General features: G+C 42.8%; 1 protein-coding gene across 1 annotated transcript in view; it reads right to left on the bottom strand.

Moving 5' to 3' along the window:
* The window catches only part of Ubtd2 (ubiquitin domain containing 2), a 53,909-nt gene extending 37,813 nt beyond the window's left edge, over positions 1-16,096 (bottom strand). Inside the window, exon 1 of the mRNA XM_051168463.1 lies at positions 15,960-16,096. Within this exon, the coding sequence (XP_051024420.1) occupies positions 15,960-16,029 (70 nt within the window). The 5' untranslated portion in view covers positions 16,030-16,096. The remainder of the gene's footprint in view (positions 1-15,959) is intronic.
* Positions 16,097-17,767: the final 1,671 nt, after the last annotated feature.

Genomic DNA, 17,767 nt, shown 5'->3' with positions numbered 1-17,767 from the left:
AATTCTCAGCAACACATGGTGGCTCACAACCATCTATAATGGGATCTGATGCCCTCTTCTGGCCTGCAGGTGTACACACAGGCAGAGCACTGTATACATAATAATAATAAATCTTGAAGAAAAGAAGGAGAAGAAGGAAGGACAAAGATTAAGAAAGAAGAAGAGGAGGAGGAGGAAGAGAGAGAAGCTACTCTTCCCACATGGAACTCATGTCAAGAGTGTACCCCCTCAGTTGATGTTTATTCTGGGCCCTGAACAGCCAGTGTCCCAGGTTCCTCTTCACTATAACATTCTGTTACATGCAATGGCACATACCAGCTGGTGCATGCCTCATTACAGTGCTTGGGTATGGTAGGAGCAGAAGAAGCAGGAGTTTGAGTTCATCTTTGTTTACATAGTTGGAGGCAAACTTGGGCCCCATTTTTTTTTTTTTTAATTAAAATTGAACTGAGATTTGTTGGTTTGATTTTTCAAAACAGGGTTTCTCTGTGTTCAGATCAAAACCTCTTTGTGCCTCTGTTTCCTCCCCTATAAGATGGCAATAGAATATCAATCTTTCTTAAAGTCCAAGGGTTCTTGCAAAAAATCTACAGAATACATGGGAAAATTCAGTATGTGCACCTCACATATTTGTTAATTATATTAGAAAGCAACTAAAAAAAATCATTGTTTTAATGACTTCAGTGTAAAATCCACTCACTTAGCAAATAAAAGATACCTACTACTTATAAACTATCAAGTGTGTTATGGATACACTTAACATGTATCCACCGGACAAATCATAGGCAATGAAGGAAATTTTAGAAGGTAAAAGAACAAAAATTGTGACATATGATACTAAATATCTTATATAGTATGTTATAGCTAGAATATTAGTGAATCATAAGCAATATTATATTATGGTTTTATTTGTATATATTTTCCCCTAAAACAATTCTCTAAATATTTATATGAAAGAATGTGACCTAAAATGAAGAGCTAGTTAGGCCTGGTGATACGTTCTTGAGAGCCTAACTGAGGGGTTGGAAAGGTGGACACATAAAGATCCTGACTTTGAGGCAGTCCTGAACTACAAACAAGATCCTACCTCAAAAACCCTAAATAAATAAGTGAAGGCAGGGGATGTAGCGCTCTGTAAAGCATTTGACAAGCACACTTGAGGCCATGGTTGAATTCCCATACTGCATTCATAAATAATGAGAAGGTAAAAGACCAACTCTGTCTCTAAGTTAACTTACATTCCAGTAATTCCAGTATCCACAAAATGTCTATGAATATGTGACCTGTATAAGAACATGTAAACTTTCAGAGAATTAAAAAAAAAAAGATAGTATCTCAGGTACGCCAGGCTGGCTTCTAACTCCTGAAGTGGCTGAGGATGACCTTGAACTTCTGGGTCTCTGGCCTGGCTTCTTAGTGTTGGGATTATCAGTATGTGCTAGTTACCAGGTCCAATTTTATACAGTGCTTGGGTTCTGAGGATCAAACCCAGGGCTTTATGCACAGTAGCTGAGTACTTTACCACCTGAGGTATATCCCCAGCCTGAGCATTATGAACAGTGCTTTCATAACTGTTATGTACTCAGCATAGGGTACATATGAAGACTGAATTTCTACCACATTTAACACAAGCACAGAGTTAGCTGAAAGGCAGCTGACAAGAGTCCACTGCTCTACTGAACTAGGTGGGTACAAGTATAATTAACTTTCTGTCCATAGCTAAAACAGGTGAAATCATCACTAGGTTTGCTAAGGATGACAAAATAATACAAAACAGAACACAAAATAAGCAAAGAGACCTCAACAAGAAAATAAGATCACTGCTTCCTCGTCAAATGGGAAAACTTAAGTCTCTGAAAGATAATGGCCCTTTGTACAACTAAGGAACTAGCTAAGAAAATAATTTCAAAACCCAAATGAAATAAATCCAAGTAGAAAGCTTTTCATTTTTCAAATAATAATTAAGTCACAACTGTCCACCTGCTACATTACCTATATATAGCCAGTGCAGCTATCCTAGAGCCTACAAACTTGAGAAAAACTGATAAATAGGGCAAAGTGCTAACCTCACACAGCTCCTAGGATTCTAAGAGGAAATAAATACATTAAAACAAACAAACAAACAAACAAACAAAACAAAATCTCATGTAGCTCAGGCTGTTCAAACTCGATATATAGCTTAGGATGATCTTGAACTTGTTTCCTCTTGTCTTCACCTCCTGAATACTGGGATTATAGGAATGCACCGCCAAGCCCAAGGTTCTGTGCATGTTAGGTAATGTAAGCATTCCACTAACTGAACTGTATCCCTGAAATAAGTACTTTTAAAACCAATTAAAATATATTGTGGAAAGACAGCAGGGTGGGTCAATGGGTAAAGTCATTTGTGGCCAAGCCTGATGACCTGAGTCGAGTGCCCAGGAATCACATGGAGGAAAGGAAGGACAGATTCTACCAAACCTCTGATCCTCACACATATACTGTGGCACATGGGTATATCCACATGCACACATGCAGGCATACCCTACACAACTAAAAAAACTCACAAAAAAAATGTAATTTAAAAAATACAGCCAGGCTTGGTGTTATATGCCTTTAGTCTCCGCACTCAGGAAGCTGATGCAGGAGGATCCCTCTGAGTTTAAGGCCAGCCTGATCTGTAGAGCAAGTGCCAAGACAGCCAAAGATACACAGAGAATCCCTGTCTCGAAACCCCCCTCGCCCAAAAAAATTTTAATTTTTCTATCTTTGACTTCTGAATGTCATTATTATACCTACCCAATGTAATAAATGTAATGAGGACAATGGGCTGGGCGTGGTTAGTGGCATAGGCAAGTGAATGTCTCTTGAACTCCAGGCTAGTCTGGGTAAGACCCTGTCTCAAAAATCAAAACCGAACCAAAACAAATCAAGGCACCAAGCTGGGTGTGGTGGCGCCCCTTTAGCCCTAGAAGTCTTGAAGGAGAGGCAGGAGGATCTCTATGAGTTCAGGGCCAGCCTTATTTATAGTGAGTTCCAGGATAGCGATTACTGCATAAAGACTGTCTTAAAAACAAAAACAAACAAACAAAAAACCCAAAATTAAACTAAAAGGAAAAAAGAACATCATTTATATCATTTCTATTCCAAGTGAAAACAAAAACAAAACAAAACTGCCCAGGCGTGGTGGCGCACACCTTTAATCCCAGCACTCGGAAGGCAGAGGCAGGCGGATCACTGTGAGTTTGAGGCCAGCCTGGTCTATGATGTGAGTCCAGGAGAGCCAAGGCTACACAGAGAAACCTTGTGTCAAAAAACCAAACCAAGCAAACAAACACTACAAATGTCTTGAGAGAAAAAAGCCATTCCTTACTCACTTGGAAGGCAGAGCTCTCATGACACACCTCTGACAGCCTTCATTTCACCTTAAGTTTTATCCACTCTTCAGAAGCCACGATAGGGTTTTGACAAACACAGCAGACAGAACACCTCTGTAGTCTCATCTGATTCTAGTTCCTACTCTCCACCCTCTCTGTCCTCAGTGCTGGGATTTGAACCCAGGGTCTAGAATATGTTAGGTAAGCACTCTACCATTGACCTATATTTCTAGCTTTGGTTCCTCCCCCCTCGATCCCCAAGACAAGGTTTCTCTGTGCACCCTTGCCTGTCCTAGACTCATTTTTGTAGGCCAGGCTGGCCTTGAACTCACAGCAATCTGCCTACCTCCGTCTCCTAAGTGCTGGGATTAAAGGTGTGCACCACCACCGCTTGCCTGGTTCCTCCTTTCTACGCCACAGACTAACTTGTCATAGGCCTCTAATCTATCAAGGACTTTCCATGAAATACAAGTTGTCTGAACTTCCTGAGGTTAAACATAATACAAGCTTTCCTCAATTATGGGCAAAGAATAGTTTGCCTTTGAGAGGAGAAAAGTGAAGCCAGGAAGAGGTAAAGAGGGTAAGCCTCACAGTCAAGTTGCACTCCAGTTCATATCATAAATAATGAAGCAACTGCACTTTATGAAAATACATTATGAAGCCAAAGTTGCTCTGGAAGAGAAAGACTGTCCGAAGGCTTGTGCCTTGTCAAAGGCCTGGGGAAAGTGAACCAGAAGCATGGGTGAAAAGCTTCCAGAATCTGTAAAAAGACTGTATTAGTACAGCCATTCATAGCTAATTTTAATGTTTATCTTTTGTTTGCTTGTCCAACATCAGTCTTCTTAAAATCTAAACAAATTTGGTAACATGTTTCTCTAAATTGAGTAAACCTCTTAACTGTCCCACTACTTCAGTAATTCTAAGAAACTCTGAAATTCTTAATATATAATAAAAACATCCAACATACTATACTAACGTCATAGTAGAGAAAAACTGAAATTATGTAAAGATTTTCCTTAAGATCATGTCACATGATTTTTTTCTTAATGTTACATGATTTTTAAAACTGGCTCAAGGGAATAAAAGACAGTCTCCTCAGAGCTTCCTCAGCATAGCCTGGAATACTTTCTATCACAACTGTTTCTTTTTTGTAAAGATAGGGTTCTTTTTGGTAGACCTGGTTGTCCTGAGACTTCAGAGGTCTGCCTGCCTCTGTCTCTCCAGTGCTGGAACAGAGCTGTAATACGAAGCTCCACAAAGCCCAGTTTCAAACATCAAGGCCATCATGAGGTGGGGTGGGTTCTGCTACTGACCGTGAAGCTTCTCTTGCCTCTATACACATGGAACTTAGGGAACTCTGCGAACACGCTGCTAACTGCGGTGCAACTAACATAACCCTTGAGTATTAGGTGCCATCAAATGCCACTGCAAGCTCAGATGCATCTGTTCAGTCTATGTCCACACCAACACTGCAAGAAAACAAACAGTGCTCAGGAGAAACAAGATGCTGTATGGTCTGTGGCATACACTCCAACTGTTGAATAAATCTCAATTTACTGACTGTAAAACTAGGATAAGGCCAGCACTTGGGAGACAGAGGCAAGTGGATCACAACAGTCAAGGCTACACAAAGAAACTGTCTTGAAAAACCAAAATAAATAAATAAAGTAATAAAACTAGGATAAGGGCTGGAAAGATGGCTCAGTGCTTAAGAGCACAGTCTTATTCTTCCAAAGGTCCTGAGTTCAAATCCCAGCAATCACATGGTGGCTCACAACCATCCATACCATCCATACCCTCTAATGTTCTCTTCTGGCATGCAGGTGTATATACAAATAGAGCACTCATGTACATAAAATAAATAAATAAACTCTAAAAACAAAAAGAAAACCGGGTGTGGTGTTGCATGTCTTTAATCCCAACACTTGGAGGCAGAGGCAGGTGGATTGCTGTGAGTTTGAGGCCAGCCTGGTCTACAAAGCAAGTCCAGAACAGCCAGGGCTACATAGAGAAACCCTGTCTTGAAAAACCAAACCCAAAAACAAAACAAAAAACTAAGACAAAGGGAAATTAAATGCTGAGCCTGGCATGAAAGTTACAACTAATATGTTAAATGTGACAAAAGCCTAAAAAGAAAGGTCACTGCTAAAGAAATTTGTTTTAATTTACTGATATTATCCAACATGTTAAGAACTAAAGAGCTGGGAAGTCACTTAAGGTCATAATGAAAGGAAGGTTAAGTGGATTCACTCAAGGGTCTTCATCACACTATGTGGTCCTATAAAACAAAGTGCCTGTTCTGGAGGCTACTAAGGTCTTTGAGTTAGGAACTAGTACTTTCTTTCCAACCCCATTATAAGAAGATAAAGCTGTGTGCCACAAATGTACTAGAGCCTCAAGCATATAGAGCTAAACTCTCTGTCAAGTGCAGCTTACATTTTAAGAGAAGTACCATAGTATTAAAAAATAACCACAGCAGATTATTTGGAGTAAGGGCACCACTGGGAAGCAGTGAATGGAAATTCTGAGGATGACAGATAAGGGCTCAGGGACTTGGTCAATAATGCAAATTATGCTAATACTGAAGACAGTAGAGAAAATGGGGAGGGTGTCAACCCACTGTAGCCTGGGTACATTATTACCATCTTGTTAAAATTAGATCTACCTAATTTCTAGTTTTTATTAATCATTAATAATATTAATTATTAACAATCCCTTATCAAAATCAGACCTACCTAATTTCTAGCTTTAGGAAAACCACAGAGACTAGAGCACATGAAAATAAAAACCCAGGGTCATAGACAATCCTAGACTCTAGTGATCCGTCTGTACGACTCTTTAAAAAGTCAATGCCAAAGAGAGGAAAAGGGGCACTTCTAGATTTAAAAAGACTTAGGAGAAAATCTTTTGTAATGCCTAAATACCAACAGAATTCAGTTTGGGGGGTAAAAGTTATATAAGGATATTTGGAGAGAAAGTGGGGACTCTAATTACGGACTACATCTTGGTAAACATGGAAGGATAAATAGTTCCAAGTTTTAGGCATGATCATAGTACCATGGCAGAAACTTTATTTTTTAGAGGTGCATGGTGGGAATGTATAATGCCTCGCTTACTTTCATATCATTAAAGGAAAGGGAAAAAGGCACATCATCTAATGGAAATACAAAGAGGCGAGGATGTGTCTCAGTAGAGTACTTGCCTAGCATGCTCACAGACCTGGGCTTTATCCCCAGAACAGTATGAAACTGAATGTGGTGGTGCACCAACAGTTAGGAGACAGAGACAGGAGGATTAGAAGATCAAGGTTATCCTCAACAACACATCAAGTCGTTGGTATGGACAATGAGACCTCTGTACTCCCCAAAAAAGAAATACCATTTATAATTTGTCTAATCTAGGTGGCAGACAGCAAGCAAAAATTTGACTGGAAGATGGCTTAGTCAGTAAAACACATGATGTTCAAGCATGAGGACCTAAGTTAGAACCAAAAGCCATGTAAAAAAATCCAAGGGCAGCAGCACATGTCTATAATCCCAGCCCTGGGCAGATGGAAACAAGAGGATCCCCAGGGCTTGCTGGCTAGCTGAATCAGCTAGCTCCAAGTGCAGCAGCAGACCCTGTCCAGAAAACAAGAACTTTGTATTTTACCTCTCTCCTCACATGCTCTGAACTCTAAAATGCCTAATTCTTTCCCTAGGCTAGTCTCATCTGCACAGTGAATATCATTCTGCCATTCATGGAAACCCCTTGAAAAACAAAAAACAAGACAAAGCAAATAAAAATCTTTCCTTTTTTCTTTTTGAGACAGGGTCTCACTATGTAGCACTGGTTGCCTTCAAACTCTACGAGATCCACCAATCTCTCTGCCTCTTGAATGCTAGGATCAAAGGTATGTGCCACCATGCCTGGCATTAAAAACAAACTTCTTATACCATCTCTGTTTTGAAGCTTTCTGACCCTGCTCCCTGCTATTCTTTTAACTTGCCTAACGTTTTCATTGCTGTAGAGATTTTTAAAGCCTTAATTATTTAAATGTATGCCTCCTCCAGTAACCATAAGCTAGTTGATTATCTCAGAGCTGGTCTTACTTGTAACTCTGGTTACACAGATAGCTTCAAGTACACAGTCAGAATATGGAGACCTGCTATTTTATTTAAAAGTTTCAGGAAAAGTCAGGCATGGTCACACATGCCTAGAGTTAGATACCAGCCTGGGCAGCATACAATGACTCTGTCTGAAATAAGCTCTTGAAAGAAGCATCTTAACTTCCCTAGGAAATAAAATGTCTATGCTAAGTTAAGGGAATACAGCTACATAAACCAGACACAGCCCACAGGCCTGGATGCTATGTGAGTCCATCAAAGAAGCATATCCTAGTAGATAGCAAGTCCAGTTTACAATAAACACATAGTCATCAAACCATTTTCCAGAATGGAACACTCAATCAGAAAAGCCCCAAATCACTCCATCATTCAGTCACAGGGTAGTACTTCAGCTGGAAAATGCTTACTCCATGTACACAAGCCCTGGCTTAAATCTCCAGCACCACAAAACAAAAATATTCCTCAGCCAAGTCTTGAGGAAGTATTTATAAGATCCCACACTCAAGCCAAATTCATGCAGTTAAATACTTCAGTTTCCTTAGATGTCTAATTTAACAGAAATTCCATTTCAGAAGGCAGCTGTTATGGTTGGAATATGCAATGTCCCCTATAGGCTTATGTTAAAGGCTTGGGCCCAGCTGGTGGCACTATTTTGGGAGGGTGGGGAAACTTCAGGAGATCCGGCCAAGAGGGAGAAAGCAGGTCACCTTTGCCATGACTTACCTTGTTCCTTCCCCTCTCCTCTCTGCTTCCTGTCTGCCATGAGGTAATCAGCTTCTTTTACACCACCTCATTAACAAAGATGTTTCCTCTCACCTCAGGCCCAAAGAAATGGAGCAGCCAACCATGAACTCTAACAGCCTGAGTCCAAATGAACCCTTCCTCCTTGAAGTTATGTCACAACAATGCAAAAGTAGCTCTAATATGGGAGCTATGGCGGAAAATGCTTACAAATTTTATTATGCACATGCAAAAATATGGTATTTTATATTACAGCACCCAATGCACGCTCAGCGATATTTAACCGCTGCTCAATGTCAATACATTAAAAAACAAAACAAAACAAAAAGCCTTTGGGCTAGCCAGATAAGCTCAGTGGGAAAGGCTCTGCACCACCTGACAGCACAAGCCTAGTGACCCCAGTTCATTTCACAGAGCCCATATACAGATAGGAGAGCTGACTCTACAAAGCCATCCTCTGACCCCCACACATCATCCACCCACATAAAAATAAGTAACATGATTTTTGCTAAGTGTAAGTCAAGTATCTAATGCAAGAATAACACACGCTGACTGCTTTGGCCAGCATACAAGCGCCTTTAAGTAAAAATGCATCAGAAATTTTCAACCTACTGTCCCTCAACTCAATCGTGAGGACTTGGTGGTAGCCTAGTACTGCCCAATAAGCAGACATATGGTTAGGATTGTGAGAGGACAGGAAGATCAGGTGTGGTGCCCACCAAATAAAGATAAACCACACAGATGGTCTGTGGTAAGGAAAAAAAAAAAAATCGCTTGACTGTATTCCCTAACCTAAATCAACCCAGCTCTTCAGCAATAATTCACTTTGCCTAAACCCAAAACACATAGCTAATTTATTAATGCAAAAGTTTATTAGTAGTGATTAGCACTTAATAATCATTCTCATTAAATATTGCCTGAGCAAAGTACTGTTAGAACTAGCTGTGAAAGCTTTAATTACAGCAGGGCAACCAAGATTCTACTAAAAATTCCTCCATAAAGAAGGGATCTATTGAAACAAAAACAAAACAAAACAAGCCAAACCAAGTTGGGAACACACACACTTATCACTCCCAGACTAGAACTTCTATTAAGAGGTTCTTAAACCAGGTGGTGGTGGCACACACCTTTAATACCCGTACTTAGGAGGCAGATGCAGGTGGATCTCTGAGTTCGAGGCCAGCCTCATCTACAGAGTGAGTTCTAGGACAACCAGGACCACACACAGAAACCCTGTCTCAAAACAAACAACAACCCCAAAAAAGACATACATACATACAGCATTGGCTCAGAGAAACCCTGCCTAAAAAGAACTTAAATAAAGAAAATCCCTTTCAGCATTGGATCCCAACTATTCCTCCAATTGGGATGTTCTCTCTTCCAGTGTATGCACGTCCTTTTGGTATTTTTGTTTGTTTGTTTGGGTTTGTTTGTTTGTTTGTTTTGGTTTTTCGACACAGGGTTTCTCTGTGTAGCGTTGGTTGTCCTCGACTCATTTTGTAGACCAGGCTGGCCTTGAATTCACAGTGATCCACCTGCCTCTGCCTCCCGAGTACTGGAATTAAAGGCATGTGGCACCATGCCCGGCTTGTTTTTTTGTGTTTAATATAAGATTTATTTTTATTTTATGTTCACTGTTCTGCCTGCATGTATGTCTGTGTGAGGGTGTCAGAAGCCCTGGAATTACAGATGGGTATGAGCTGCCATGTGGATGCTGAGAATTGGAAGAGCTACCAGTGCTTTTAACCACTGAGAAACCTCTCCAGCCACCACCCCCGACTGCCTTTTATTTTTTTAAGCCAGACTCTCACTGAAGCCCAAGCTGGTCTTAAACTTGCTATATCACTGGAAATGACCTCGAACTCCTGATTCTCCTTTCCCCATGTCCCAAGTGCTAGAACAGCATGTGCTGCCACCAGAGCCGAGGATGGCCCAGTGGTTAGAACACACTGCTCTTCCAGATGACCTAAGTTTGAGTCCTGACACCCACATCAGGCACATCCCAAACACCTGTAACTCTAGCTCCAAAGAGATCCAACACCTCTGGCCTCTACAGGCACCGTGCGCGCACACACACATTTCCCCCCCCCAAGACAGAGTTTTTCACTGTGTAGCTCTGGCTGTCCTCAAAAATCACAGAAGCTGGCCTGCCTCTGCCTCCCAAGTGTTGGGATTAAAAAAGTGCACCATGGTGCCTGGCCTAGAACATGTTTTGAAAACTAGCTTCTTCCATATTCTGAATACTGTCGATTTTTTGTTTTGTTTTGTTTTTGAGACAGGGTCTCATGTAGCCTACAATAGACTCAAACTAGCTACACAGATAAGGATAAACTTGAACTCCTAATCTCTTCCCTCTACTGGAGTGCTGGGATTACAGGTCTGTGCTACCACACCCAGCTTCAGACCACTTAAACAGCTTCTCTTCCTAGCCCCATGCTGCTGAGATCACTTTGTTTCCTTGCTATTCCCATAGCACATGTGGTTACAGGACAGTTACATTATTGCCTATACTGCATTGCAGTTGTCTGTGTGCATATTATACTTTCCTAAAAGGATTATGTTCCCTTTTTTGGACCAATGCTTTTGTTGATCCCCCAAAAATCATCTCTTGATAAAGAAGGTGAAGTGGAGTTGGAGAGCTCAATAGTTATCTGGCAAGTTAATTCCACCTGTAGCCCTTTTCGGGCCTTTGCCAGAAGCAGACACACACACACACACACACACACACACACACACACACACACACACACACACACACCATGCCACATAAAAATAATTTTTTTTTTTTTAAAAGCTGTAGTGGATCCAGGAAGAGTGTGGCATACTCCTCCCACCCCAACATTCAGAAGGTTAAAGCAGAAGAATCTAGCCTGGACTACATAACAAGACCCTGTCTCAAAATGGCAAGTGTTGAGATATAGCTCAGTGACAGAGCTTCATATGTGCAAGGCCCCGATTTGCATTGAGAAAAAAAAAAGTTCAAGTGAGTTTATGGAAAAGACCAAAGTGATAATAATCTTCCAGATCAAAGGAAGTAAACCTCAGAGTTTCCTATTCCTAACTGAGAAAATAAAGTGTTCCTTGATGGACTAATGAGTTACTGATTATAGAACTATGTATTTATTCATTATCAAGGGACAGCTATATAAGTATATTTAAAACTCAAAGTAGAAGCATAGGCAGTAAGAGAAAATAAATTAGACTTTATTAAAATTTGCACAAATGTATTTGATATAAATATTCCAGCATCACAGAGGCAAAGGACTTGAATAGATATTTTCCACAAAGTATATAAATGGCCATTAAGTACATTAAAAGATAATAAATAACAGAACTCATCCAGAAAGTCAAACCAAACCTCAAGGGACAGAGCATCTCACAAACCTCTAGAGTTGTGATATTCTTAAAAATGGAAAATAGCAAGCGCTGGTGAAGAAGGAGAGATTTCAGAAAGACCAGGTAGGAATGTAAAACAGCACAGCCTCTATTAAACAAAGTCTGGCAGGTCCTCGAAAAGATAAATAGAATTGTCATAATCCCCAAGTACTTCTACTTCTAGGTATTCTTTTAAAAAGAAATAAAAATAGATATCTATACAACTGAAGTTCACAAATGTATTATTTGCACCAAAGTGTAGAAACAACTCAAATATAAACCAACAAATGGCTAGAGAGAAAATGTGTACATACAATAGAATATTATTTGATCATAAAAAGGATTAAATACTGACATTTGCTACAAGATGAGCCCAGGAGAGATTATGCTAAGTGAAATAAACCACAAAGGAAAAAATATTATGAGATTGCATTTATATGGAAACATCCTGAACACATTACAAAAATCTGTAGTTAAAAAAAAAAAAAAAAGTACACAGGAGGGCATGGTGGCACATGCCTGTAATCCCAGCACTCAGGGAGCCAGAGGCAGTCAGATCTCTTTGAGTTCAAGGCCAGCCAGGTCTACAAGGTGAGTCAAGGTCATCCAAGGCTACACAGAGAAACCCTGTCTCAAACGCCCCACCCCAATGTACATTAATAGTTATCAGAGGTTGAAAAGAGAGGGGAGAGAGACATATTACCTGAAAAAAAATGTGGCTATAGATAGTGATGATGGCTGTATAACACTGTGAACTGCACTAAAAATGGCTAGCCAGGTGCCATGGCATGCTAATCCCAACACCCAGGAGGCAGAGGCAGGCACATCTCTGAATTTGAGACCAGTCTGGTTTCCAGAGTAAGTTCTAGGACAGCCAGGGCTACACAGAAAGACCTTGTCTTGAGTAACAATAACAAATAACAACAAAAAAAGGCTAATACCACATTTTATGTGGTATATTATATGCTGATTTCCTTAAATAAAACAAGAAAAAAAAAAAAAAAAAGGGAGGCACTTTAGTTTTAGTCCTGAATAAAAGATTCTCACTGCTGTTATAAGCTACATGACGTCAAGGACATCATTTAATTTCTTCAGGCTTCAATCTTCACTTACAATACAGAGCTGACTGACATCCACCTCAAAGAATTGTGGACTCAAGGCCTCTATTAATCCCTTAGCACAGGACTTGTTATATAATAAGTACCATATAAATGGTAGATTTCATTATTTTAAAGTCACTGCTACTCACTGAGTAGGTGTCTGTAAGGCTGCTATAAATGGGTATCTGAAAGACTCCATGATGCAGAGACATTCTGAAGTAATGATAAAACCAACACATGTCCAGCATTGACTGGCTTCTTGAGAACCTAAGAACCTGCAGACACCAGGACCAGTTCTCTTGGGGTGTCACTCAAGAGTTCACTGAGGAGATGAACTACGAAAATAAGCACACTGGATGTATTCAATTAGTTGTACTGGTAGTCTCCATAAATATTTATTTCAAAAAATCATAAAGGACTAGAGTAAAGACTCCTGAGTTCAATCCCTGGGACTAACATAGGGGAAGGCTGTATGTGCGTGTACACGTACACACACGTACACACGTACACACGTACACACACACACACACACACACACCTACCTACCTACGTACTGGTCCTAAGTACCAAGTCCAGCTTCACACTGTCATCATTAAAAAGAGAACCTAGAGAATATGTTATATTAAAGGGGAAATAAAGCCACAAACTGGCTATAGTGGCACACATCTGTAATCCCAGCATTCCGGGAGGCAGAGGTAGGCGGATCTCCATGAGTTTGAGGCCAGCCTGGTCTACAAAGTGAGTCCAGGACAGCTAGGGCTACACAGAGAAACCTTGTCTCAAAAAGCCAAAAACCAAAACCCAAAACAAAACAACACCCCACAACCATGGAAGACTCAAGGAGAAGGACAGTTTGGAAAACACTATTAGATAACCTTAAGCCTGTAATAGACCTGTCTTGTTTAAAACTAAAACTCAAACCTGAGTTCTAGACAAGGTAGACTAGAGGAAGAAGTATAGATATGAATGACTCAAACAATAACACAAATTTTAGTGTGAGAATTAAGCTATGTCTATAGTGTTATGGTTTCTAAGAATTCTCCAAATTCCTTCACAAAAGTAATCTACCTAATAAGGCTTTTTGGATAATTTTCTACTCATAGTAAATATTTGGATCCAGAAGCAAAAGGAAATTATTTTAAATCATATTTATCATGAATCAGTGGACTTTTGGAAAGGCTGGAGCCATTCTAAAATGATGGTGCTCACACAGCACTACGAATGTTAACTGAAGGCTGCATTCCATCCTTACTTCATGTTAATAACAATGTTATAAAACTCAGTATAACCCGATTAAAGCTGCTAATGTTTGAAAAGCTAAGATCTTTGCCAACACCCTTAGGAAAAAGCCATTCCCTTTCAAACAGACAAGAAAAGAGAACTGCTAACATGTTAACCTGAAACATATAGCAAAGTAACAGTCTGTTGGGTTTTGGTGGTAAGGTTTTGCTATGCAGCCAGAACTGGCCTGGGACTTAAGATCCTCCAGCACCAGCATCCCAGGCTGCTGGCTCCACTGTCAGCTCTTACCTCTCATGACAGTAATGGAGAATAAAGGATTCCAAAATTAAATTCCAGAAAGAATTATTTTATTCTCCACAGACCCTTTTCTTCTGCTGGCTACACCAGGGCTATCCCATGTCTTTCCCCAGAAGAAAAAGGAGGTACTCCCTTTTTTGTAACTCTTGTTTCGTTTTTTCAGACAGAATTTCTCTGTGTCACAGTGCCCTGGCTGTCCTGGAACTCAATCTTTGACCAGGCTGGCCTCAAACTCACACAGATTCACCTGTCTCTGCTGCGATTAAAGGCATGTACCACCCACGCATGGCTGATACTCCCTTTAAAAAGTAGATAAATAAATAAAAACTTTTCTTTAGAAAAACATACCAGTTTATGGTCCAGAAAATTTAAGCAATGAAAGAAACCAATACTATAGCTAACTAACTGGATGCCACTGGTGTTAATTATCCAAAGCTCGGGTTTCATTCATCTAAAAGTCCATGCTAGTAATGTGATTGGATCCTAAGCTGCACTACCAACAGGGTTAAATTGGTTCAATCTCATTACAGAATAGAGGAATGTTATAATGTTAGCATATGTGAAAGTTAAACTGAATGCTAGTAAGTAGTAGAATACTTAAAGATCACCTAACCCCACCACCTGCCCTTAGCCCAGTGTTTTTTCTCACACCCTTTCTATGCTTGGGTTTTGTTGTTACAGAGGACTTCACCACAAAGGAGCATTTCCATGGACTACTTTTTCAAGACCACCTTCACTGAATTCCTTATTTGTTCAGCATTTAGTGTCAGAGATTTTCGTGAAGTGACATGGCTAAACATCACCTAAAACGGGAAATTTCTAGTACAAAAGATGGGTGCACAGAATTTAAGGGCAGAGCTTAAGCGACAGGGCAGGATCCTGGTCTAAGGTGCGGAAAGCTGTGACCCTCGCCTATTACGAAGCAACTAAACAACTTAAAGATTTGCACCCGATTTGAAGGCATCCAATATAAGGTTCGAATCAAATCAAGTTATCTTTGCCATTGCCCGGTGGCTCTTTTCTTCAACGTTCCAACTTCTACATTCTATATAACGAGTGGGCTCGGCACCTTCAGGGTCAGTTAAAAGTAGAATTAATCTTACTGTTCCAACTACTAAGAATGGAATTAAGAGACCTCTCATCACGGTTACGACAACCGAGAAGTGCGAGCCGCGTTGGAAAACTTTTACTCAAAGCACTTAGACTGGGGTACTTTTATCCTGCACGTTTTCCTTTTACGTAAGACACATCGGAATTTGACTAGTGCGCCCCGACGGCACACTGGGCTAACGCCCCTGGCAGCAGCAGAGAGCCACGTTTTCCTCGGGCCGATCCTCTTCCCCCTCTCCTCCTTAAAATACTGCCCACGGCCACTTGAGACGTCCCCAGCCCAGCTCTAGAAACCAGAACCAACCGGGGCAGCTGTCATCCGAAACTCGGGAAAGCTGAGCCCCGCCAACTCTGCCGACGCGGGAAGGGCTTGGGGGTGCGGCGGGGCCCGTCGGGGGCAGTCCGGGCGGCCGCCCCTCCCCGGCCCCACGGGCCGCCATCCCGCCGCCGAGTAATTCTCCCCGCTGGAGTGCCCCCAGCCAGGTCTAGGCCCGTGGCCCCGCGTGGGGCACGAAGCGCGTGGCGGGGCCGACGCAGAGCAGGAACCACAAAGGGGCGCGGGGTCGGGACAGGTGGCCGCCGCCGCCGCCGCGAACAATGGGGGGCCGCGGCCGCCCCCTGGCGCCACCTACCTCCGGTGCCGTCAGAGTTCTCGTTGAGGCTGCCCGAGGAGTCGTGCTGGGCGCCCACGCACCCGCCCATGGGGCCGCGGCCGCCACCTCAGGGCGCTCGTCCCGGCCGCCGCCTCAGCCTGCTCCGGCGCCGCCGCCTCGGGCCAGGCGCCGCTCTCTCGTCGCCCAGCCTCCGCCCCCTTGCCGCTCCTCCCACCGCCTCGCCCGGCCCCTTCCTCCGCGCCCACCTCTACCTCAGCCCCCGGGCCGCCCAGCCCGCAGGCCCGGCCCGCGTGCCTCCCTCGGCTCCCGCTCAGCCCCGCCAGGCCGGGCTTGACCCATCCCGGGCGGGCCGCAGTGCCCGCTCGCCCCTCGCCTTCCTGCGCCCCCCGCTACTAGGCGATCCCCGCCGCCGCCGCCACCCGGCAGCCAGGCCCCATCGCCCCCGCCCGCGGCGCCGCCCTCAGCCCGGCTCGGCCTACGCTCGGCCGGCCCGCCTGGAACGGCCGCGAGGGGCGGGGCTGCACGCTGATTGGCTGCAGGCGCCGAGGGGGCGGGGAGTTCCGAGCAGAGCCGAATGGAGCCGAGCGCCCGAGGCCGGGAGGGTAGGGGGCTAACTGTGGTGGGCTGGAAAGAAGGGGGGAGGACCCAAGTGAGGACGAAGTGGCGGGCTCCGAGGTGGGGCTCCCGGTGCGGCGGGTAGGAGCGGATATTGAGAAGGAATCGTAGGAGACTTCGGGTCCTGGACGGGCCGGGACGTGATTAGAGGGATTGGCCTCACCGCAAGTGCCTGCACCCCTTGCATTAGTGGAAGCACCGTACTAGCCACCGAGTCTGGGCGTCCCTTACCTCCCGGTCCTCAGCCCCTGCCATCATTGTGGCCACTTGGTTAGGGGTGTTGTCAGATTGCGCAGGCCTGCTGTCCCGTTCTCGGAGCAAAGGGGCCCCCGGTATGTGTGTCCTTCCCACTGGCTTCATTTTACAGACAATACTACTACTATAGATCCTGGCGTTAGACATCTTAAGTCGTCCTTAGAACAAAGTCAAGTATTAATATTCTGTTTTTCATAAACTAGAATTTGGTACATTGACCACGCCCAACATTCTTGGCGGTTGCCATCCCAACGTAAGCCAAACTGTTAATGGACCCTTTGGAGTTCGGCTTCTTGCCATGGCGCCTTAACATTTTTATCGGCTTGCTTGGGTCTTTGAAAGCTTTTTTTTCCCCCTACGTTGTTTTAACTTTTATGCCAGATTTTCCTTTTATAAAACCCTGGGTCAGCTTTTGCTTAGCGTTAAAAAAAATTTTTTTTAAACGAAATACCTAAGAAAGAGACACTCTGATTTTTAGGATTTGCATTTAAATATATTCTTGTGCACTGCTGGTGGGAGTGTAAATTGGTTCAATCTTTTTGCAAAGGTTTGGCAGTGCCAATCAGCAGCTTTAAAAATGTTCATACCTCTTGAGTGGGGGTTATTTCACATCTGGGAATCTAGCTCACAGATAACAGTCCAAAATAAGATTTTTGGGCCTGGTGTTCATTTGATAGGCAGACAAAAATGAAGGTCAAACAAATAAAGCTTTGCGTTTATATGAAAGCACAGAAATGTCTAAGAAATAAAAGTCCACTATTTTGGGCTTAATGGTGAAGAATTAGCTTTACCCTCATTGTAGTCCTGAGTGCTGGCGGGAGGGGAAAAGCTGTATACAGTTAAATGTTGTTACAGATTTTCAAAGATTGCTTTTCCATCAGGGAGGGACTGTGTCACAAAGCCGTCGATCTGATCATTCCCATCTGAATGTTCACATTGTCAGACACTTGTCACTT

Source organism: Acomys russatus, chromosome 25, assembly GCF_903995435.1.
Source record: "Acomys russatus chromosome 25, mAcoRus1.1, whole genome shotgun sequence".
Classification (NCBI taxonomy): domain Eukaryota; kingdom Metazoa; phylum Chordata; class Mammalia; order Rodentia; family Muridae; genus Acomys; species Acomys russatus.
This window is presented reverse-complemented; position numbering and strand designations above follow the sequence as displayed.